Raw genomic sequence first — 26,518 nt, 5'->3', positions numbered from 1 at the left:
TCCCAACAAATCCTATCTGGCAAATTTGTATGATCCCTAAGTACTTTCATTCCCCAAGCAGTGTTTGTCTACTGTCATCTTACATGTGACGTCAATTCCCTCCCATCAAACTCAGCTGACTTATTTTGTCCACAGTCACAGTTGCAGTCATTCCTCTTTGACCTGAAGTTCTGACTGTTAGAAATTTAAGCTCACCTGAACCTAGACCAGCTATGTCTCCGGGTATTCTCTTCTCAACATGACTTCCATCAACTTGCTCTTCCGTTGATTTCAGAATGGATGCAGAGTCATTCCTACAATATTCCTTTCTATTTTCTCTTTGGAGTGAAAATGTTGATGACCGAGTGGCAGCACGGATGATAGTTGAACTATGAAAATGAAAGCACGTGTATGTTGAAATGAACGAGACACCGAGAGGATGCAAAGATGCTCAAACGTGGTATGGTACGCGTTTACAAAATCAAAACAAATGAGGCGTAGATGTGTATTCGATGTTTGTAATATTTCATGGATGTATTATCTAAATCCTAAAGATTCCACAGCTTACATTAAGTAAACAATCGAAGTGTACTCCTCGTTGCCGTTTTAGTTATGGGTTCCTACGCATTTGAAAGGTGGCCTATGTAATATGTTCCTCTCAGCCTGTATATCAGCTTTTCACCTGAGAGACTGCAGCCATCTTCTGTTAAGCTCTCTCTGTGGCGAAGACTTCCGTAGAGGAACCACAGTGAGGACGTCTCGTAGCCGTTTTATATGTCGCCGGTTGCAGACTCGAAAACAACAAGTAAAAAAATTCGCCGAAGTTTCTTCGGCGCAATCGAGTTTTCTGTACAGCGTATGATCACGGCCACCGAAAATAGATCTATCTTTCGGTGGTCTCGGTATAACGCTGTATGACCCGCAGCCCATGAAACTTTAATCACGGCCCGTTGGTGGCCTGTCCAATATCGTTGCCAGAGGCACGGTCATGGCTAACTTTAACCTTAAATAAAATAAAAGCGACTGAGGTTAGAGGGTTGTAATTTGGTATGTTTGATGACTGGAGGGTGGATGATCAATATTCCAATTTGCAGCCCTCTAGCCTCAGTAGTTTTTAAGATCTGAGGGCGGACAGTAGATCTGCCTTTCGGTGGTCTCGGTATAATGCTGTATGAGCCGCGGCCCATGAAACTTTAATCACGGCCCGGTGGTGGCCTGTCCTATATAATTGCCAGAAGCACGATTATGGCTAAATTTAACCTCAAACAAAATAAAAACTACTGAGGCTAGAAGGCTGCAATTTGGTGTGTTTGATGATTGGAGGGTGGATGATCAACATACCAATTTGCAGCCCTCTAGCCTCAGTAGTTTTTAAGACCTGAGGGAGGACAGAAGAAGTGCGGAAGGATAATAGTCTTCTTTTACAGGAAACAAAACTTAAAGGGCACGAGTCAAATGTCACATGAGATGTCCGCAGGGGAATAACAGTATTCCAGTTGACGGCTCAATAGAATGAGTATTGAAGTATATATATTACCTACAAATGCCACTTCATATCTGATTCACTTTACTTTGGGAATAACACACGCCCACGGGGGAATTATGATTGGAATCCAGGTAAAAAAGTCACATTAATCTATACTAGGTAGTGACGCTCAACAGTTTTAACCCGGTGGGTGTGTGTCCACCTTTGTGGCGTGTTTAGTACAAGCCCGTTGGGGATGATCGTAACAACATAAACAAAAGACTGTAAATATCATTAAGATAATGACCCCCAAGAAATATGATGAATTTTTCCAAGTGACCTTACTACCAGCCACCATAAATTAATGTGGTTTTTTGTGTGAATTTTTTTGCTAGCCAAAACTGTGACTTTTTTCCTGTGAATTTATTTCCGGCCACGTGTAACTGATGAGCTCTTCGTCACGACGGGATTCGAACTCCTGGTCTAGTTGGGAAACGGCGACGTACAGTGAGTGACGCGTTGTACCACTGAGCTACCAAGAGGGCTGGAAACTGATACCGACTCCGCTGTACATATATATCCCTATTGGATTCAGGTTTTTGTATACTGTCCATCACTTGCCATTCCCCCCTTGGGTGTGTTACTCCCAAGGTGAAGTGATCTTGATATTAACGACAATGGTAACTTTATGTTTGTGATAAAGGATGTCAGTGTATGTGACAAAAATTCGGGTGTATTTATGTACTGTATGTAAGTATGGATTCATTTGACTCAGTGGCTACTGGAAAAAGTATATTAATCGAAATATCATCACTTGATAAATACTGAAAAAGTAGAGGTTTGCTTGCACATTGGTTTGTACAACTGTATACTGTATATGTTTTAACTTTTTTGTCCACATATCAGTATGGTAGCTTTATGAATTAATGTATTTATGTAGAACTAATTTCCCAGTATGGTAACTGACCCCTTGTGTTTTCAACAGATAAAAGTTTGACTGCATTTATGTAGGCATGTATGTCCTCCTAACCTTTCAAAACACCAACTTATATCATAAAGCACTGCCTTGATTTTGCTTTCCAAAGGGAACGAACTCCTTCATATCCTCACTTCTGGCGATGAACCTGTGACCTTGAGGGTGGAGGCAAAAGACCTTCGCGGAGACACAAAATGGGGCGAATGGAATGTCTTCAAAGTGGATAGTGAAGAACACAAGTACGTCATTCGTGCATCTTCTTACATGACATCATAACGTTCAAGGGAGTATTTAGTTCTACTCTAAGAGTAATTCTGCCAAGTGGTATCTTGTTCCGTGACACAGTGATCTCATGTCACAGACTGTGGCATCCACAACACGGTTCTCCTGTGACAGCAAGTCTGTTTAACCTTGCATGTTATGAGAGATTGTTACAAGTCAACAAACAGTCAAGTAAACCATTAATTACATAGTTAACAAATAAAGAGGGGCCACTTACCTAGACTTTGGGAATCTAGCCAGGAGGCTGCTCTCATTGCCTCTGCGGGTGTGGGTAGCCTCCTAGCTTACTTGGATTGATGGGTTTCTAGTGGTTGTGCCACACTCATGGATTCCAGGTGTTTGGTATGTGCTCTACAGTCCCAGATTCTGTTTATGTAAGAACTAGCCGACTAAAGCCTACATGCCCCAACTCTCTAGTGTTTAGGATCTGTATTGCATTTCCCGATTGAAAGTATGTTGAACAATACCAGCTTTTGGATAGATGACCGGATTCGAAATGGATTGCAACGTTAGGATGACGGTCAGCTACTTATCAATTTCATGTTCACAATGACAAGAATAAGTTTTTGTGTTGGGGTTTCCAAGCTGTCTAAAGAAAACAAACATTACACAATCATATCTTAGTCTTGTCTATGTTTGCTGAATAATTCTCTAAAAGTGAATGGTAGACACTAAAGACAAAATTCCAAAGTAAACCACTGCGCACATGAATAACAAATGATTACAAATGCTTCAGGAAAAATAAAACACGTACTAAGACACCGGAAATCAGCAAAACAATTCTTGGAATGAAAAACACCATCAAGTATGTCAAACGAGTCGTGAAATGAACTGTTCGCCTAATCATTACTTTGACCAGCGTCATCAGCTCAATATTCTTTAAATCGAACTGGACCTCCAATGAAGAAAAAAGAACGAATCCAAGTAAAAAGTCACAGAAAAAAAAGTCACAATAATCTTTCCTAGATAGTGACCCCAAGGGTTTTAACCCTTTGTGACGTGTTTAGTACAAGCCCGTTGGGGATTTCCGCATAAACTTAAACAGAAGACTGTAAAATATCATGAAGGTAATGAATGACCCCCAGGAAATATTGTGAAGTTTTCCCCTGCGACATTAATACCGGCCACCATAAATTAATGTGACTTTTTTCCTGTGACTTTTTCCCGGCCAAAATTGTGACTTTTTTCCCGTGACTTTATTACCGGCCACCAAAAAAGAACATGCCTTTTGAGATATGGATAATCTTTGGAATCAAGAATGAACGTCAAAAACTGTTTGTTGCCATATCATTTAAGTACGTGGAGAGGTCTTGAAGTGAAACTGTATCACAACAGCAATATTAGGTTGCCCTACATCAGTGGTTCTTAAACTTTTTTGCCTTGCGCCCCCCCCCCCGTCTTGATTATGTAGCCTATAGACCCCACGCCCCCCCACCCCTGAAATTTTTGCCAACTATAATCTACAAACAATATGATGTCTATTTGTATGCTGTTACACTTATCATGACAATAAAAAACAATTCATAAACAAGATTTCAAATTAAAATTGACTTATATTTAAATTTTTGGCATGTTTTGAGATAACGATTAGAAAATATATGGAAGCCGTGATAACGTTTTTGGCAATTTTGTCAGTAACAATACAAATTAAAAAAATTAATTGGCACCATCTGGCAACTCTGCTTGCGCCCCCTTGGAAGCTTCTGGCACCCCCAGTTTAAGAATCACTGCTCTACATAGATTCATCTATAATTCTCAGATACCAGTTGACGGTAGAGAAACAGCGAGCCACGAGCACCCTTGGAGACAGTCTGGAAAAAAACAACGGCTGTCGTTTCAGTACGTGGGATCAAGACAATGACAACTTCAATGGTAAAGTTATAATTGTTATAAGCTTCGAATTATTATATTGTTTAAAATTGCTCTGCCACCCTTTCAAGAACCGGCTACCTCTCACAGAACAGTTCTGATAGACTAGTCAAAATGCAATCCTTAGTAAAATTGAGACGTAACTTATTTTTGCTTGCACTAAGAATTTGTTCTCCTAGTAAGTGCATTCTTAGCTCGAAACGAAAATCCCACACATAGATTTTATTAGAGAGCATCAAAAACGTTTCCAGGAGGCTTTTTTTTTTCCTTTTTATTGGCCAAATACCACCTGTTCAGTGGTCGCTAAGCACTACTGGTACTTATCTCATTCAAGTGTCGCGAGAAAAACCACTTTGAAATTCTAAAATTCTGCTATCTTCAGTTATATAACCAGAAAAGCCCACCGTATGAGGTGGGATGCATCACACAGTTATGGAAGTACGTGGCTTATCGAAGTTTAAATACTCAAAGAAAACCAGTGAACTAACTTAGAAAACTGATGGCGTGCTTTTCACAAGAATCACGGAAGTGGGATCAGACATCTTTCTGGTTCTTATACGGAAGGAGATTAACAGCCCTAGGCCTGTCAGTTACTCGTTTTAATAAGAAGAAAAATCTTTATGTGAATGACGAAAATTCCAGAATTTCTGTTTAGATCTGGATGGGAATAAAGACGAAGAGATTCCAACGTATCCAAAAATAGCCGTTGCTAGAGATGTGAAATCCAGTACAATAGCTGCTGGTCTATCATTCTCAATAATGCTTTTTATTTTTTAGGGCCATTACTTTGCTATAATTACCGCACTTCATAATATTCCCGCCTGTTTAGACACATTTACCATCAGACTTTCTACCCAGTAATGTTTCATTATTTCCCCCTCGAAAATTGTCCTTAAAAGTTCCAGTGTCAGTTCTTGCCCCTCTATACCAAGTACTTTCAACATTTCATTTTGTGCATTTGATGGACCCGGTACTTTGACATTCTTCATTTTACGTACAGTCTTCTGTGCTTCCATAGGTTGCCTCTCCATCACTGCCTCCCCCAATGTCCCCACCTCCTCCAGATCCCCTCCTTCGTTTTCTGTGTTTAAAAGGTCGTTATGGTAATCTGACCATCTTATGGCAGATATTTCGTTTTCTATTTCAGATGAAACTTAAGTGACCTAGATCTTGTCTTTGCTTTTTCCCAGAGTTTAATATTCTGTAAATATCCTTTGCACCTTCCGCTGTATCTAAATTTCTGTTTAACTCTTCAGTGGATCTTGCTGTAGCTATGACCTATAACTTCTTGGTATCTCTTTCCTCTTCACTATAACGTTTCTTGTCACCTTGTGCATCCCACCTTGCAATCTCTGAAAACCCTGGACTTCTGCCCAACAGAATCTTGCACCCCTCTATTCCACCACCAAGAAACATTGGCACCTCGTGCATCCCACCTTGCAATCTCTGAAAACCCTGGACTTCTGCCCAACAGAATCTTGCACCCCTCTATTCCACCACCAAGAAACATTGGCACCTCGTGCATCCCACCTTGCAATCTCTGAAAACCCTGGACTTCTGCCCAACAGAATCTTGCACCCCTCTATTCCACCACCATTTTTCTTACCCTTTTGACGCTCCATACCCACTTGTTTGTCCAACTGCTTCCTCTGCACCTTCCATACATGTTGTCCTCATGTCATTCCAAACATTTTCTATTCTGCCAACTCCTTTCTCTCTCATATTTGTCCCTTCTTGATATTTTTTTTATGTACCGTTTTTATTGCTTACAGTGTTCCCCTTTAAACCCCCAAATTTTGATCCTTGATCGCTTCAAATTTCCAATGTTTTCTTGGGTTCTCTTCTTCTGATCCTTATATCCATCACTAGCAACCTACTATCCATTTCAGGGACCGAGTCATCGCTTTTCTCAAATGTCTTTCACTCTAATTATTTTATCAAAATGGTACTTTGACACAGTGCACAAGACACATCCCACTGAGTTTTGTTACTACAATGTATTGTCAAATGGTGTTATTTAAGGCATTTACCCTTGACTTTTAAAGGCAAATTTGCATGAGTTAGCAGGACTTATCTACGCAATTGAACATCCGCTATCCCCCATAGACAGGAAAGGGGGGGCGTAGACTGGGAGGCCAGGAAAGTGGGTTGAGGGAGGAATGAGGAGGGGAAGGGAGAGGGAGGGACGGGATGGGGGTAAAGGACGTTCGAGTGCATAGTTTGGCGATGCTTGGCAACACCATGTAAGTCTAGAGTAAACGCCTTAACTAAAACATTTGACAATGCTCTATATTACCAAAAATTAGCAGGAGGTGTCCTGTACACTGTGTCAAAGTAGCATTTCGATCAAATAATTAGTTTGAAAGATATTTGGGAAAAAAGATGACCCGAGGTCCCTGAAATGGATAGTAGGTTGTTTCACACGTGCCTTACGAAAAGGCTTCTGTTTTCCCTCTTAACCATATGGCAATCTTACATACAAGGTGTTCAATCTATCCCACCCTGTATCCCATCACTCACACATATTACTGAATAATGATCTGCCTTTACAAACCAGGTATTCACCATTTTCTTTCCTTACTCCAGATCCATGGCCTCCATGAACCTCCTCATATCGTTTACTACTCTTGCCAGCCCTACCATTCATATCTGCTCCTATGATTATCTTCTCTCGATCCTTCACCATTCTAACTGCTGTTTCCAGTTCATCCCTAAATATTTCCTTCTCTTGCTACTGCTAACCCATTTGAGGCACGTATGCTGAAAATACAATATCTTCCCCTACTAGTAACACCACTATAAAGAGCTTATCACTAGCTTAAACCCTTTCCCTATCTATCTGGTTCTCTTTCCCTTCCACCTAGTCTCCTGTGCTCAAAGAAATTCACCAGCTTCCTTTCAATAGCACCAACATTTCCCCTGAATTTTCCTGTCAGGGTGCCAATTCTACTCCACTTCTTCTTGAAATACACTCAGAATTTTGACCTCTAAATATCTCTCTAGCCTTCACATTGAGTTTACTTAATTAGTGTGTTATGTCGAAAAAGAAGTCTGGAAGAGCTCCAGTCTTGTAGCAATATTTTAATTCCTTTTTGATCTTTAACTTTAAAATGAAAACTTATCTTCTCTGCTCTTTGAATTAATCTGTGAGCGATGCATGCCTCACATAAATAAACTATTCTCCACAGCTCAGAAGTTAAACTCCTATTCAATATTTAATCAGCAAGTATGACCTGGCCTTGGCCTTGACCTTGACCTCTCTCTCTGGACAACAAGTTCATCAGAGTGGTGCTGATGCCAAATATGAAGTTTCTATATTGTATATTATTTCAAAAGCTGTAGCCGTGGTTCAGTGACTATCTCACCCTTGATCTGTAAGTATGACATAATCTTTACTCTGACCTCACTTAGCGCATGAGCATCACTTGTGAACCATCTAAACTGAGTAAGAAATTCTATTTCACAAGAGTTAAAACATTAAACCCAAAGTTGAATCCTTATATAACTTGACCTTGGCTTTATCACCACTTAGTGCATCGGCTTCATCAGCGGGCTGTGCTAAATCCAGGCAAAAATGTCACAGGTAAAGGGTCACATTAATCTTTCCTGGATATTGACTCCCAAGGGTTTTCACCCGGTATGTATCCACCTTTGAGGCGTGTTTAGTACAAATCCGTTGGGGATTACCATAAAAACACAAACGAAGACTGTAAATATCATAAAGATAATGACCCCCAAGAAATATTAGTCGGAGATAACGACTCCTGTAGGGGTCACTATCTAGGAAAGATCCAAAATATTTTCTGTTTTATTACTTTAATTGCTTTAATTGCCACTATAAATTAATGCGACTCTTTTTTTTCTGTGAATTTTCCCTAGCCAAAATTGTTACTTTTTTCTGTGACTTTTTTCATGTGACTCTTAACGGCCACCGGCAGTGCACAACAAATAGGAAGAATGAGTTTAGAACCTAATAGGTCGCTCCTCAGTGGTAGAGGCCAGGGCCGGTCAGAGTGCGACTACACACTGTCTAGAGACATTAGTGCGCATGACCTATGGCCTAACCCCTCTCTATCCAAGACAGTACTGGTCAAAATCAACTTGATGGTCAAATGAATAAGCGCACGGTCTATCACTGTATCTAAACCAAAGGTATATGCTTGAATCCTGAAAACAAGGAAGCTGCTCTTATCAGTTATAACCGCTTAGGATGTAAGTTTAATATACAGTACAAACACACATAATGTAGGCATAAAGTTGCTCATGTGCACACACACACGTGCATATTTCTATATATGCGTGCATGCACATGTACAACTTTATACCTACATTTTGATAACATTTAACTGCCACGTTTTCTCACCTTTTCAGTCTTTCACTGCGCTCACGAGCACTCTGGGACGGGCGGATGGTGGTACAACAAATGCGGAAACACTAGACCAACAGGAGACCTGTCAGCCAAGGAATTCGATACTTCAGACATGGTTTATTGGGCATACTGGGGTAACTGGACGCACGGAGTCGATGGTGACAGGCGGTTGTTACAAAGTATTTCCATGAAGCTTCGTCGCGCCACTAGAGTATGCCATCGTCACTTAAAATAGGAAATCTTTGCTAACACAGAAAAAACTTTGCATAACAAGAAGGCTGCTTTTCATGCTATGCAGTTATGGCACAGTGAATAGTTTTTCTTTTTCTTTTTGATACCTGAAAATCCCCCTCGAGAAAGACTGGTAACCGTTTACTGTTAATACCAAGATTTTAAAAGCTCAATCTTTGTCTTTACTATTTTGATATGGAGTAAACTTGAAACTTATTTCAGATTTGGGTTGATAGAGTCTCCTTAAACAATGAACCCAGGCCAGATTACCCAGGAATATTCTGTTATGTACAATCTTTTCATTTATTGACCTGCAAATGCAGTCGACTACTTTTGTTTTAAATTGCAATCACCTGATATTCTTTACAAAGATTTTTATATGGTCGGGCCAGCCCTAGGAGAGCTGCTAATCAGCTCAGTGGTCTGGTTAAACTAAGATATACTTAACTTATCCTAGAATTTAGGAATATGGACGATTTTTTAGGTCATTTTACTGTTGGTGTAATCTTTGAAAATAATTTAAGATGTTTTAAACCATTCTAAGTTTTGTAGAAATCTCAAGATGTAATGAAAGTAATCTTGGATGCCTGTTTTGTTGATTTTATTGTACATTCCAACCGCACTTAACTAAGCTCCAAATAGAAAAAATGAAACATATCCTTGTGTTTACACAAATTTTCACAGTATTTTCAATTCGATTTTACTATTGCACTAATACTATATACCAAGATTCTCAGTGCAAACGGAGCCAAGCTAACTAAATTACCATAGCTTCAGTTACACGAGAAGCCTTTTTTCCTTAAAACGATGAGAGTCGGTGGCTGTCAAGAGCTCAGGCAAAATTACACCTTGTTATAGTTTATAAAGGTGTTATAGTTCTTCATTGGAGGGTGGTAGAGCTCTCAGCTAGCACACTGTTGGCCCAGCGTTCGACTCTCTGACCGGCCAATAAAGAATTAGAGGAATTTATTTCTGGTGATAGAAATTAATGTGGTTCGGATTCCACAGGTCCCGTTGCTAGGTAACCAGTTGGTTCTTAGCCACGTAAAATAAATCTAATCCTTCGGGCCAGCCCTCTCTAGGAGAGCTGTTAATCAGCTCGATGGTCTGGTTAAACTAAGATATACTTAAGTTAACTTTTGGCATCCAGTTTCCACATCGACAAATATATACTGAAACGTTTGCTCGTGAAATGAAGAATTGATTGCATTGTCGTTCCTGCCATTAAGCCTAACATCATTTTCAAAAAACAAATTTCAACTTTTCAGTAAATTACCCTGTTGTCACATGTATGAGAAACAATACTGCCATTTCAATAACTTACTCTGTTGTCACATGTATGAGAAACAATACTGCCATTTCAATAACTTACTCTGTTGTCACATGTATGAGAAACACTACTGCCATTTCAATAACTTACCCTGTTGTCACATGTATGAGAAACACTACTGCCATTTCAATAACTTACCCTGTTGTCACATGTGTGAGAAACACTACTGCCGTTTCAATAACTTACCCTGTTGTCACATGTATGAGAAACACCACTGCCATTTCAGTTACTTACCCTGTTGTCACATGTATGAGAAACACTACTGCCATTTCAATTACTTACCCTGTTGTCACATGTATGAGAAACACTACTGCCATTTCAATAACTTACCCTGTTGTCACATGTATGAGAAACACTACTGCCATTTCAATAACTTACCCTGTTGTCACATGTATGAGAAACACTACTGCCATTTCAATAACTTACCCTGTTGTCACATATATGAAAAACGCTACTACCATTTCAATTACTTACCCTGTTGTCACATGTATGAGAAACACTACTGCCATTTCAATAACTTACCCTGTTGTCACATGTATGAGAAACACTACTGTCATTTCAATAACTTACCCTGTTGTCACATATATGAAAAATGCTACTACCATTTCAATTACTTACCCTGTTGTCACATTTATGAGAAACACTACTGCCATTTCAATAACTTACCCTGTTGTCACATATATGAAAAATGCTACTACCATTTCAATTACTTACCCTGTTGTCACATGTATGAGAAACACTACAGCCATTTCAATAACTTACCCTGTTGTCACATGTATGAGAAACACTATTGCCATTTCAATAACTTACTCTGTTGTCACATATATGAAAAACACTACTACCATTTCAATTACTTACCCTGTTGTCACATGTATGAGAAACACTACAGCCATTTCAATAACTTACCCTGTTGTCACATGTATGAGAAACACTACTGCCATTTCAATAACTTACCCTGTTGTCACATATATGAAAAATGCTACTACCATTTCAATTACTTACCCTGTTGTCACATGTATGAGAAACGCTACTGCCATTTCAATTACTTACCCTGTTGTCACATATATGAAAAACACTACTACCATTTCCATTATTTACCCTGTTGTCACATGTATGAGAAACACCACTGCCATTTCAATAACTTACCCTGTTGTCACATATATGAAAAACACTACTACCATTTCAATTACTTACCCTGTTGTCACATGTATGAGAAACACTACTGTTATTTCAATAACTTACCCTGTTGTCACATATATGAAAAATGCTACTACCATTTCAATTACTTACCCTGTTGTCACATGTATGAGAAACGCTACTGCCATTTCAATTACTTACCCTGTTGTCACATGTATGAGAAACACTACTGTTATTTCAATAACTTACCCTGTTGTCACATGTATGAGAAACACTACTGTTATTTCAATTACTTACCCTGCTGTCACATGTATGAGAAACACCACTGCCATTTCAATAACTTACCCTGTTGTCACATGTATGAGAAACAATACTGCCATTTCAATAACTTGCCCTTTTGTCACATGTATGAGAAACACTACAGCCATCCCAATAGTCGATTTTTCACTCAGGTTTCCCTGTAAGGCCGTGTCTCATAGACTGGACCGTGGTTCCTTTTGCGTGGGAGAAAAAATGAAATGCAAATCAGGGCGATATTTAACGCCCCCCACCCTCTCTCTCTCTCTCTCTCTTTCTCTCTCTCTCTCTCTCTCTTGTCTATATATATATATATATATATATATATATATATATATAATATATATATATATATATATATATATCATAATAAATGACTCGCTGTTGTTCAATTTGCATTCTTTCTACCACAATATTTACTTATGTCTAGTCATTTCAAGAATAGCTTGTACCTCTTATTATTCCCCATTAATTTAGGTGCCCGTTTAATGGTAACAGGAACAAGGAGTACTTGCGAAACTTTCCTATAGTAAAAAGAAAAAAAGGAAGTGTAAACATCCGTCGATGGAACGAGCAGTTTAATGGTGCTGCAAAATCAGTGTCTTCAAACCTTGACAAGGGACAGACATCCTGGTACGCACATACCATGCCTTTCCATAATCAGGAATTTACGTCACCTGGCTTAAGGGTTCACTGATGCAAACTGTTTTTGTCCATTCATTCGAGTTTGTTCATTATTTTCTTCTGTATGGAGATTCAACTATAGGAAATTCTGGGCATCTTTTTTGTTATTCGGTGTGTTTAATTCCACACTATTCCTTATCTCTGTACTCTGTCTTTTTCCCTAGCTGAAGTTTGCTTAATCTTTCACGCCATCGTAAATAGTAAGTGATACAACCTTTTTTCAAAGAGTCAAAATCAGTATATTTTATTTTTTGAGCAAAACTGTGGACGCAAATCTCGGGCCACTTCTCCCCTTTGGGTTTTCGTTGAGTATAAATAGTAGACTGGAAGCCAATCTGCTGTTTATACTTATATTCATTCACTTTCCTATGCGCTGAAAGGGTGCGTAATTTACAAGGCTTCGCCTCTTCCACCTCTCCTGGGAAAACTTTCACAGGTAACAACATACTCTGCTTTCGTGTAATCATCTTCAAAATCACGATCCAGTCCCAGGCAGCTGGGGAGGTTTATCACTAAGACGGGGACCGGGTTTGACACATGTCAACTTCCTCATCTACCTGGTTCCTGGGTTCCAAAGCCTACATCATTGTATTAAGCAGAACCACTCCTGCTTCCAATAAGTACACTTGTTCTTCCTGAGCTATAATATGCCTGATCATATTCACCACCGACACCCTCGTCCAAAGGTACATTCATTGAGTCATTCATACCCGTTACCCATTTTCAATTCTGACCTTTAGGTCGGCGATGCACTTCAGACCCAAACCTGACACCTCTCGACCTTAGTCGGTTGATGAAAATGAAACGCATATGTACCGCTTTCCATTTTATTTCAGTCATTTAGAAAACACATAGCTACAGTATGTACAACTGCTTGTGGATAAAACGTGCGGGTCTTGAGACACCCTTACGGAAGACTGTCCATAAACATGAATGTGGTAAGGGCGTGCTTCAGAAACTGGTTAGTCACTAGATCTGAATTTCTTTAAACTGCCTCGCTCGAGGGCGACGATGTACCCTCATTCTATTTCACAGATATGCAATACTTAAACCTAATTTAAATGATGAGGATGTCCAAAGACCCCAAACTCAGCAATCAAAGAAACAAAAATTCTATAGCACATCATATGTAAAAAAAAATAATGGATACTAACAAACTTTAAATAACGTGCTACACTCCCAAAGGTATGTCAGGTTATACACACGCACGCACACACACACACACACAAACACACACACACACACACACACACACACACATATATATATATATATATATATATATATATATATATATATATATATATATATATATATATATATATATATATATATATATATATATATATATATATATATATATATATATATATATATATATATATATATATATATATATATATATATATATATATATATATATATATATATATATATATATATATATATATATATATATATATATATATATATATATATATATATAATCATGAAGCTACAAATGTCGCTTAATATCAAATTCACGCTACCTCAAGAATATCCCCAATGGGGAATTATCACCAAAGGGGAATTTATAAGTGATAATTGGACTGGTACTGCCAAGTCTCGAACCCACGACACAGATACTTATCCAGCAACTCCAGTTGACATTCTACCCACTGAGCTATCAAGAGAGGTATAAGTTAATGCCGAGTTTGGTGTACTTTATTTACCTGTCAAGAGCGAGGAAATTGTACTTAATTTCAGCATTAACCCACCTCCACCATGATAGATCTTTGGTACATTTGGAACACGCAGCTTTTTTTATGAAATTTTATTTATCACACCGTGATTTATATATAATAATGAAGCTATAAATGTCGCTTAATATCAAATTCACGCTACCTTGGGAATATCCGCAATGGGGAATTACCATCAAAGGAGAGTTTATAAGTAATAAATGGACTGGTACTGCAGTCTCGAACCCACGACACAGATACTTATCCAGCGACTCTAGTCGACGTTCTACCCACCGAGCTATCAAGAGACTTCAGATTAAAACTCCGAAACTTTTCTAAGACCGTCTTGTGAAATTTTAACACTTACAAAATTCATCTCATTTTGGCCGCACAAGCAAATTGCACATATAAGAGACATTCCTCTAATCATTTGGAAATATCTGTGAGCAAGAGAATTCTTCACTCATAAATCTTGAGCAGCTGGGAGACGGGAGAAAACGTTCCCAAAATTGTTCGCCTCTATTTCATAGCCTTCCGTGCGAGACTTCACTCAGCCAGTCATGTGTTTTGCTCACATGCCGAACCCCATCAAAACAATCCCACGAGACTCTGTAACGTAGCGTAAATTTGCATCCCTTTATGATCACATGCCCATCAGGTCAAACTAGAGTAGATTAAAATTCTTTGTGCATGTGATCTCGGCAAATCAATGCCTCATCCATGGTAGATGTAAGAATTGTACTTGTCACATTCTGACAAATACAATCATTCATACACGCATCTATTTGTATATCCTCAGAAGCTACTGCTTCTTATTTGTCTAAAGCAAGACAATTTTATAACTTTTGTGTAAACCTCCAACCATCTGTGCCAGTCCCCAGGTGTCTCTTACCAAAAACAATCCCTTTCCCAAGGTTTACATTACCCATTTTACTAATTCCATGTTCCATCACACAATCAAGGTTCTCAAACCTAACCCATATCAGGGGCTCCCACCAATCCTTTAAAAAGGAAAAACCACACCCAGCGTGCCACAAACCTACATTCTCCGGAACACCCAGAATGTTCTCTCGAACAAACCTTAACTTCACGCTCGATTCCCAGGAATGAGCCATGTACTGCAAAGTGGCCAAACATTCTCTCAAACAACCTGAGTTCTTCGGAACAAACCCAATCTCGTCCCGAACAAACCTATGTTCTACGAACAAACCCGAGTTCTTCGGAACAAACCCACACTCGTTCTATTCGAACAAACCTGAGTTCTTCAGAACAAACCAAACTCGTTCTATTCAAACAAACTATGTTATACGAACAAACCTGAGTTCTTCAGAACCAACCAAACTCATTCTATTCGAACAAAACTACATTCTATGACCAAACCTAAGTTCTTCAGAATAAACCCAAATCACGCAACACCTGTCATTTCCCTGGCAGTTACTAATAATTCATCACTGGGCCCTCCAGCAAAGAGTCCTATGTATGTGGCACCTCCTCGAGGTTGCTACCCCGCATGCCAGGTCAATTCCTTTGACGACACTGGCGAGCAAATCTCCCTGATACAGGAAGACAAGGTGCCCTATGGGGCCACCATTGACCGATGTAAGCTCGTCACCATTGAAAGTATCAATCATATTAAAATGATACTCCCTACAGTTTAGTTGAGGATCACCAGGCCTCTCAGAACCAAAATCTCCACACTTGCAGTAGTAAACTACATTCCTGGAGGCTATGATCTCCTTCTGGGACAGGATTTCCAGTCTCCACCTAAGTTAAGAAATCCAGGGGTCCTAACCCCTTGAAGAATTTATCAGGCACAACTAATCCTCACAGACCTGCCTTAAACCCACTGCCAGTGCCACTTGCATGCCCTGAGCAGTGCCAGGCTCTGACTGTCTCAAATGTTGAGCCCATAACAAATATAATTCCTGTCCCAGGCCCTGCCCTAATGCCAGTGCCAGAGCACATCACAGATCTCGCTTCTGGAGTTCCCAGTTTTGCCTTGAACCCCCTAGCAGTGCCACTCCCTTGTCCTGAGCAGTGCCAGGCTTCATTCGTCCCGAATGCCGAGCCAATTCCCAATTTGATTCCTGTGCCAGGGCCTGCCATAGTGTTAGCTCCAAAGCACACCACAGATCTCCCTTCTGGAGATCCCAAACTTAATTCACCTTCTCTGCCAGTGCCACTTGCGTGCCCTTTGCAGTGCCAGGCTCCCTCTGTCCCGAACGAGGAGCCAACTCCAAATTCAATCCCTGTGCCTGATCCTGCCTTAGTGCCAGTGCCAGGACACACCATAGATCTTCCTTCAAAAGATCCTAGTCCGGATCCCCTCTCTTCCCCCGGCTTGACTCTGCTACCAGTGTCTAAAACACTTTTACAGAATTTTGAGAAAGTTGTTAGATATGAATTTTAGTGAGCCACGTGTCATTTATGATGTTCCCAAACTTGATATCTACGCTAAATTTCCCTTCCTGTTCAACGATGAGTTTCGCAAAAAAGTTATAGAGATCATTAGCAAAGAATTCCCGTTCGTAAATGTGAAACTTATTCCGAAAAACCCTTTAACGCTCGGGTCTCTTTTCAGATCTAAGGATAGACTGTGCCCGTCTCTAGCATCCAACATCATTTACAAATATACTTGTCCCAAGTGCGAGCTGGGAACCTACGTTGGATGTACGAGACGGCTACTGAAAGTCCGTGTCTGTAGTCATCAGGGCGTCAGTTATAGGACGGGATGCAGATTGTCCAGGCCTGAATTATCAAACATAAGAAATCACTCTGCAATCTGCAAAACGCAGATTGATATGAAAAACTTCGAAATAATAGCCTCAGCCCAACACGAGGACGAGCTTACGACTTTAGAGTCAATTTTCATGAAAGCACTCGTTCCCTCGTTAAATGCCCAGACGTCCTCAACACCCTTGTTTATTTTGTGATTTCTCTGCTGTTCTCTTTGTTTTCGAGTAGTTTTACCCTTTTCTGTTTAGTCACTTTTTAGCCATGTACTGGGTGGGTTTGTTTTAAGATTTAAGAAATGTATGTATTTTTTTATTTTTTATTTTATTTTTTTATCTTTATAATTTTATATAGTGACGTCCCTTTTTATTAAACAAAATTGTGTCATTGCAGCCTTGAAAATGCAATGGATTATTGCGAAACGCCGTCGGCCACAATAAAAACTGTAGATTGTCAGTGTGCCTCTCCATCTGCCCTTGGTCTCCATTATATTGGGCTTCCGCCTTCATCATCATCGTATATATATATATATATATATATATATATATATATATATATATATATATATATATATATATATATATATATATATATTTCTTCTTCTTCTTTTAACGTGCTTTTATTCCCATTTTTGTATGGGGTAAGCACGATGCCTTCTTTTGAAGGACTTTTTGATTTGGCTTTGGGGTAGACCTGTGGTCTCGATCGGCTGCCCTGCTGGACATCGCTTAGACCCCGGTACGTATGTTTCATGTATCATACCCGACCCAACACCCTTTCTTCCCAGCAGCGAGAAGTTATTGCGCGGGTATGGCGAGAGTTCGAGACGTGTGAGATGTTTGTTATGTTTTTAGAAGGTGTTGTAGTGGCTTTGTTTTGTGTGTGTATTTAGTCTGTAACATCCATTTGCTTTTTTTTAGCAAACCTATCCGTTGATTACATATATAATCCCGGGATGTCTACACGGATAGCAAAGTGTCTGCCTCTCTGATCAGTCGGCTGCGGGTTTGAACCCGCCGCCACAGACCTCTACGAAGTCCGAAGCTGCTGCTGTAACCGACTGAGCCATCGAGGCTCATATATATATATATATATATATATATATATATATATATATATATATATATATATATATATATATATATATATATATTGACGATCTACCGCTAAAACTTGCGGTATTCTACAGTATATTGTCGTTGAGCTGGAGTAAGGAATGAGACAAGGAGCTAACCAAGCGCTTTCGTGTATTTCTCACACCTCCTCAGGATCAAGTGATGCAAAAAATTATTATTTTTTACAAAGACCCCTCTGTAGCAGCAATACATTAACGTAAAAACTCTTACTACTGTTGAAAAACTGTCTAAAAATTTTATTTACAAGCAGTTCATCCAGTTTGTAGATCCCGAGGCTGCTGTTGATCAAGTTTACACGATTTTTCTTTATTATACACGATTCAACAATGTTTCTTTTCGTGAGGTCTTTACAGAGCGCGATCTCTTTAGCTTTTTTCCAATTGATGGTGTGGTTGCATTCATTCATAAGTTGAAATAAACTGCTTGCCGTATTTTCTGTGCTGACATTATACTTATGTTGTTGTAATCTTGTTTCTAGATCCCTGCCACATTGTCGCACGTACTTTTCATTACACTGATTGCAAGGGATCTCAAATATGCAACCATTCTTCTGTAGAGGGGATTTCCTGATTAACTTTTTCTCAAGTAAATAGTTCTTAGAAATGACATTAACATTAAATGATCTCAACAGCCCAGGGATGGCCACGAACTGTTTACAGTATGGTAAAACAAGAATGTTTTTCACATTAAAATCACTCTTATGACCAACTTCATAAAAAGTTTTTCTTGCTGTACAGACAGCTGGCTCTGTCAATAAAATCACAGGGATGTCTAAGACTTGTCTCAATGTCTCGGACCATCCGAAGCTCAGCCTCGAGAAAGTCAGGGCAACAGACGTGCAGAGCCCTTAAAAACATAGACGAAAATACCATTACCTTCGTTCTTGGATGATGGTTTGAATAAAAGTGTATGTAGGAATCTACATTCGCAGAGTTCCTGTAGACAGAAAATTCAAAATTTCTATCATTCCTCAAAATTAAAACGTCTAAAAACGCCATCTTGTTATCTACTTCTGCTCATAAAGTAAATTTGATAGAAGGTACCAGGGCATTGAATGCTGTTAGGAGCTCTCTTCATCTCTGTCAACAGGCCAAGCACAAAATATATCATCAATGTCCCTAACCCGCAGGATACCTTTAGGAAGTATCCTTGGTAGGTGCTTCAGAACTGATTAACTTTCAATCATAATCAAAATTAAACCTTCTTAACCTACCTATACAATCCACTCGGTAACAAGCCACCTCGACAGTTTATAGGTACAAGAGCCTAAAGAACTTATAATGGGTCTAGCAGGATTATTTTCCTACTGAGTTTTGATAACTCCATATAAATAAGGAAGAGTTGGCTTTACAGTAATGAACTTTTGTATTGATTCTTTGTGGTTTTTGAGAATACTCCTAATGTTTTTGTTGAAATGAGCATTAGCATTATCTATAGGATTGCGCTTATTCTTGTGCAGGTTTGTTGATCTGAGAGTCAATTCTGACATTTTATTATCATAGTCGACCTTCTTCATGGTGACCAAAGTGTTGGATTTTTCAGCTCTAGCAATATGCAAATCTTTATCTTTTTTCAGGTTTTTTTATGCTTTTAAGAACCTTACAGGAATGTTCGCAGGTGAATCGAAGCTGGCGATCCCATGCGCTATACTCTTACGTATACTGATTTCCTCTCATGTAATGTTACCACACTTTTTAAGCTTACAAAAATATATTTCCAGTTTTAAGCCAATCTGTGTTTGCTTCCTTGGTGAAATTTATTCCATATCCCAAGGCTACTGAGGTGGTGCTGTCTAAAGGTTATAAGATATATTACAAATGAAATTATTATTAGCTTTTGTTGCCCAATTATTTTCTTGAATTAATGTGTTTAGTTTATTTTGGTGTTTTCTACTTATTTTTGTACATTCTAATCGTAATTTATTGTAACAAAAATCAAATACAACCTTAATCCAGTCGTTTGGAATTACATTAATACTGCTTTTCTTCACTCTGAGTTCCTGAAAAGTTGCTTTTTAGTTTTCTGCAAAAGAAAACTATTGTGCCGGCTTTGTCTGTCCGTCCGCACTTTTTCCGTCCCCCCCCCTCTCAGATCTTAAAAACTACTAGGCTAGAGGGCTGTAAATTGGTATTTTGATCATCCACCCTCCAATCATCAATCATTCCAAATTGCAGCCCTCTAGCCTCTGTAGTTTTTATTTCATTTAAGGTTAAAGTTAGCAATAATCATGCTTTCGGCAACGATATAGGGTAGGCCACCACAGGGTCGTGGTTAAAGTTCAGGGGCCGAGGCTCGTACAGCATTATACCGGAACCACTGAAAGATAGATTTATTTTCCGTGGCCTTGATTATACACTGCAGCAGTTGTACAGAAAACTCGATTGTGCCGAAGAAACTTCGGAGCATTTTTTACTTGTTCTTATGTTTTCGTCAATTCGATATGTTTCTTGAGGATGAGTTGACAGTACTCTTCAAAGGGTGTGGTAGTGAGCCTCCTGTTCGGTTTAATGACTCCTGTTCAGTAAACCCCCTGTATTCGCATTCTCATGGTTTGAGGACTGACTTTGGAATGACCTGCCACAAGACTACAGAATAAATACTATAAAACTATTAAAATGGAGGTTTTAAAGAAATGGGAAGTGTTTTTAGAGGGGTAGTTACCTTTGGAGAACTATTCCATGCTTTAAAACCTCTTGTCGATTTTTGTCGATTTTACTACGAGCACACCAAGTGAAGGTACAACTGAAGTTCTTCAGCTCTTGCATGGAGGAACCTGCTGGTATGCGAGACAGTTAGCCTGCTCAGGTAAAGCCTTAGGTACTGTGGTACTTGGGTTCTAAATTCTTTTATGACTTGTGTGGCTTGGTTGGCAGCAGTCTTGTCTTTCAACTGAAAGACCTGAGTTCATTCCTGATGTGAGTCAGAAATTTATTTCTGCTCCACATGTGATTGTATTTGATTATTTCTATATATATATATATATATATATATATATATATATATATATATATATATATATATATATATATATATATATTTTTTTTTTTTTTTTTTTTTTTTTTTTTTCAATCTGACCTACTTACTGTATTCCCTGCTCAGAGATCCAATTATGGGGTCTAGCTGGAGAACAGGGGACTTACATGAACCTCATGACTCTGACTGCAATTGCTCGGTCAGGTAGAAACTTATATAGAAAAACAGTTGGACTGAAGGCCATATTTCAACAAGGAACTATTGCAGATAAACACTTGAGTTTACTTTAAATGGAATATATTTACAATTAAACATGTCAATCACAAGAATGGGGAATGACAGGCAGGTAAAGCAAACTTCTTCCAGATGGCTAAATATCACAGCAATTGTTCAAATATTGAAGAATCTATTGGGTAAGCCTCTTGAAAGGGACACTGAAGAATTGACTGCGGTGGAAATGCCACGTCAAGAAGCACAAGACAAGCAGTTGTTTCCACAGCTAGTGACACCGTCTGCAATTAGAGAATGCTAGCGGTTACGTAAGGAAAGTTGTAACGATGTTGGGCGAATCAAGGGTTGCACGTAGGGTGCCAAGATAACTCGATTTTGGTGCAAAATGCTTACGTTGAAATTCACACTGGACTAACTAAGTCAGGACTTTGTGAAAATTCACACTTCAGAAAAGAAAATGAATTTCAGTAAATGATTAAAGATATTCGACTGTTGAAATAACCTCAAATCAGGGACGTTACCTTAAAACAGAGCAATGGAGGGCCTCTTCAAAAATTCACCAGAAATGGAGGGATGAGTTTAATGGCAATGCACAGGTAAGTAACTGGGGCGGTCAGCTCAATAAGGAGCGAGCAAGGGGTATGTGTGTTGGGTCTGCCCACTATAGGGTTTCTGAGGCTGGGGCTGCTGACTGCTTATTTTCCTGCTCCTTTCAGAGGGTGTTAGGAGCGCTAGCGTCTGCCCGCGGGATTCAAGATGGTGGCCAACTCACATGGGTCATGACCTCAATTTTCTGTGACCTCTGGCACCCCATGTTCGCCAGTTGCTAGGGAGGACTTAGCTTCTCTGGCAGTTTTTGGCAGGCTTCCATCTCCATGGGCTTTTATCTGAAAAGAAGTATTTCAGGCAGTCAAACAGGGCTAGGAAAGATAAAAATACACATCAGTAAAGAGGATACAAACACTTGGTTAAAAAAAATAATTTATTCCGACTTTTCGTGATGTCCTCATTACATTTTCAAGGGCTGTGCAAAAAAGAAATAATATAAACAGCTCATATAAATTATGAACTTTAATGTAAAAAAACCACCATCAATACAAATATAAACCATTAAAAATGACAGTTTAATGCAAAAACAAAATAAATGCAAAATCAAAGTAAAAAAATTAAGAAAAAATCATATAATTACTAAGTGTATTTAAAAATTTAAACACAAAGAAGGTAAGCAAAAACTGAACCAACCTATTCAATGAAAATGTAAGGACAGAAAAAAAAAAATGAAATGAAGATTAGGAAAGGCACAATTCTCCAGCAGAGGCTTGATGATATAACAAGGACACGAGTCGTTTCATTTTGATTCCAGAATTGCCAATTCATGGTTGTTGGAGGCTCACGATAAAGCTGAAAAAATCTTTGTTTTCAATAGAGGTCTTACACATTTTTGAGTGATTTCTTGTATTAAAAAACTTTGGGTTTGAGATTTTATTGCCTGTACAGTAACTCATTCCACAATGAGTCTGTGTACCTGTAGAAGCCTCTGGGTGGATCCAGAGACAGTCTTTGTAGTCAAATAATGAAACTGCAGTGAGTGAAATGATAGGCATTAAATGGACCTCAATGGCTCCAAACTCATGTTATGTTGAAAAACTTTTTACTATATGAGTAGTCCAATAAGTAGGAAAATCTAGAGTAAAAAATATAATTTTAGGAACTGTACAAACAAAAGCAGGGTTTATGTGGAGAAGAGTAAACAGAAAAATAGCCGTTTCTTCGGCGCAACTGTGGTGGTGGCCTGTCCTATAGCGTTACCAGAACGATCGTGGCTAGGGAATAAAATAAAAAAATTACCGAGGCTCAGGGCTGCAATTTGGTATGTTTGATGACTGAAGGGTATTATCAAACCCCAGTTAAGAAATTTAAAAGAACAAAAAACTATAGAAATTAGACAGTTATCCATCTTGACTTAAAATATCTTGAACAACAAGGTATTTACAAAAAAAGAAGAAGACTTAAAAAGGTTGGCTTGGAAAAGCAGCCAATTGGTAGTTAACGTGTGAAGAAGAGTAAACAAGTAAAAATGAGCCAAACTTTTATTTTTATTTACGACATTTCAAAACAAGGTTTCATTTTCAACTAAAAGACAAAAGGTGCAAAATGATAAAAACGTTAAAATACAAATTGTGAGAGAAAATAATGACCAAGTATAACCGTTTCCAACCGAGGACCAAGAGGACCAAGTTGCTTAATAAACAAAGATTTCAGAATTGTCTGTAGTTTACCATTCGGTGCCCGTCCGAACATTTCACAATCTTTGTCCTAGATGCTATGCTTACATTTCTTTGAGTGTTCTCTAATGCTGGAAAAATCAGGATTTGATAACTAATACCTTTGTGGCAATCAGTTCTGACCTTCAGACTAAACCTCAGTGTGGATCCCAAGTAGGCCCCCAGGTCACATCTAGGGCAACTGAACTTGTACACAACTTATGAGGTCATCAGAGGGTCAAGTTTATCCTTGAATCTAAACAGGCTACACAGAGTGAGGAGACTTGGTGGGATGAAATTAAGTTTAACTGCAGGTATGTAATTAAGTGTAAGTTTTCTTAGCTCATCATAGTGAATTACACCATGGATTAAAGGGTACATTCGCGTCAAACGGGTGCTTAGGAACAGTAAGGACATTGTTGGAACAAAACCCTTATTGAAAAGTGTAAAAATCTACTTGTGAAAAAGGGTGGTGGGAAAATAATTACTTGTGAAATATTTATGTAAAAAAAAAAAGTTCCTTCGAGGGAAACCTGCCAGTTAGATGTTAATGAGAATCCTCGATCAATTTAAAACCATAAAAACAGTGACTACGAAAATTTGAACCTATTCCTGTGAAAGTTTTCTTCCTGTAAAGCGACGTGTTAAAACGATCACATTCTTGTGAAACCAAAACAAGTAGTTTAATATCACTTTGGCGCTCCATGGTAAATTTTATATTCGGGTCTGCGAATCCTGGTAAAAAGGTCACAGGTACAAAAGTCAGAGCAAAAAGTCGCAGGAAAAAAGTCACATTAATTTTTCCTAGATACCGACCCCCAGTGGTTTTAACACGGTATGTGTCTAGCTTTGCGGCGTGTTTAGTACAAGGCCGTTCGGGATTACAGGCAAAACATAAACAAAAGACTGTAAATTAATGAGACTTTTTTTCCTGTGACTTTTTTCTTTGCCAAAATTGTGACTTTTTTCCTGTGAATTTTTTCCCTGTGACTTATTACCGGCCATCGGGTGTGCCCTATTGTTAAATAACATCAAGAAACCTCCCGTCGTCATATTCGGATTTATAAAAGGCAAAGGTATCTTCACCATACCTTTAGTAACACAGTGGATAGTAACTCAAGGGACAGGTATCCAAAATGTACTCTTCCAGGCAGCACATAAAATTGCTTGAAAATATGGGCCTTAATGGAGAACCCATAGCCATAGCCATACCATCCATTTTAATGCAATATTTGTTATTAAAAAGAAATCAGTGTCCTGCACTGCTAGTTGCAATGTTTTTCTTTTTAATCAGACCTATTAAAATGGTTAAGAGATGAGTCAGTTTAAGGAAAGAGTTTGTTTACAATAATTTCAATAGTCTCATTCACAGGTACTTTTGGGAAACAAAGACTTGACATCATAACTGACCATAAAGAGGTCAGAGTCTTGGCAAAGAACAGCTTCTGTGAAGTGAAGGTAATTTTGTTATATTATATTCATTTTGTATCAGTAATTTTGTTCGTAATCCTGAAATGTCAAAATGAATACCTAGGCTGAGTAACCTGGCAAGAGGCGTTTCAAGCGAACTATAAAACTGATTGTAATTGGTTTTGTACCATGGCAAGCCGAAATCCAGGCAGAAGGACGAGGAATTCTTCCCTATCTTTACATTTAGAGCTAGAGAAATTTCGTTATTGGAATTGAATATACGGATACATATTCAATTTAAAAATAAGATAAATATGAAATGGCAAATCATAAAGCAGTTTTCTGCAAAGTATCAGCTTGAGCAGGGTGTCATTTTATTTTTCCTTTTGGGGGCAAAGGTTTATTTGAGGCCCCTCCTCTCCTGAAAGGGGAGGTTGGCGAGCGAAGCGAGCCTAAACTGCTGTGGGGTCCGGGGGCAGCTGCAAGGCCCCCCGAGAAAATTTTTAGAAATATCAACAAAATAGGAGCAATTTGAAGCCACTTAAGGAAATTTTGAGAATTTTTATTCCTTAAAAAATTCTGTACCTACATCAAATTTTGAGATAGTAGATGAAGATGAAAAGGTAGTGGAAATTTCTAAACAAATCAGGTTATAAACCACAGTATTGGTCCTAGAATATCTGCAATTTAACATGTTACATTATATATAGCTCACTACCTACACAAGGGTCATTCAGGAAAACAAGAAAAGTTGATGTGAACAGGAAGATCTTAAGCTTGGGGAAAATGTGTGGAGATAAAATGGTGCATAATTTTAACAAGGTTCCCCTAAGGAAATTTTCAAAGAAACATATGCTTCATGCATTTCAGATATTATCTACTGCATTAGTGGATACCGCCTTGATCTTAATTTTTGCAAAATTATTAACCAGTATGTCATAGTTAAGATTTTTAAAAAGCTCCTTTTCTGAGGCCATGAGAAGCAAGTCATTCAAGTGCTCATTTTTCATGGTAGTTCGTAGATACGTTTTAACTAAACTAAGCACTGAACACAGTCGTTCATTGCTGGCAGTAGTTACTGGAAGGGTGATGAGAATTTTAACAATTTTAAGAATTTCTGAGTAGGCACATTCTAATGGTTTAAGTTCATCATACAATTCAAACAAATTCTTAGGCTTTTCATTCTTAGTTAGAAAGTGACTCTTTGCTACAGAAATTTGGATATTTAGAAGGGTTTCATCTATGTGTATATCCTTATAAAACTCTACTATGGTAGACAGTTTCTTATCATTTAAAAAGTCGTTAGAATTACAGTCAAGTGCATTCATCGCTGCTATCAGTGGCATATTATGAGTGAATCTATTATACATCTCAGAGAGAAATCTATCTAAAATATGTCAAAATAGATTCTTTTGAATAATACATCCGGAGCAA

At 38.5% G+C, this 26,518-nt stretch overlaps 2 protein-coding genes across 2 annotated transcripts in view; one reads left to right on the top strand and one right to left on the bottom strand.

Annotated features, from left to right (window-relative positions):
- Positions 1-9,762, top strand: part of LOC136845684 (fibrinogen-like protein A) — a 66,241-nt gene extending 56,479 nt beyond the window's left edge. The window contains exons 6-8 of the mRNA XM_067115830.1: positions 2,530-2,659; positions 4,462-4,574; positions 8,943-9,762. Coding sequence (XP_066971931.1) covers positions 2,530-2,659; positions 4,462-4,574; positions 8,943-9,175 — 476 coding nt within the window. The 3' untranslated portion in view covers positions 9,176-9,762. The remainder of the gene's footprint in view (positions 1-2,529; positions 2,660-4,461; positions 4,575-8,942) is intronic.
- A 16,188-nt stretch (positions 9,763-25,950) lies between these two features.
- LOC136845649 (uncharacterized) lies at positions 25,951-26,412 on the bottom strand. Its single transcript, XM_067115799.1, has one exon. The coding sequence runs from the start codon at positions 26,410-26,412 to the stop codon at positions 25,951-25,953; it is 462 nt and encodes a 153-aa protein (XP_066971900.1).
- Between the last annotated feature and the right edge of the window lie 106 nt (positions 26,413-26,518).

Source organism: Macrobrachium rosenbergii, chromosome 14 (assembly GCF_040412425.1).
Source record: "Macrobrachium rosenbergii isolate ZJJX-2024 chromosome 14, ASM4041242v1, whole genome shotgun sequence".
Lineage (NCBI taxonomy): Eukaryota > Metazoa > Arthropoda > Malacostraca > Decapoda > Palaemonidae > Macrobrachium > Macrobrachium rosenbergii.
The sequence above is the reverse complement of the archived record's forward strand: the minus strand, read 5'-3'. Positions and strand labels throughout refer to the sequence as shown.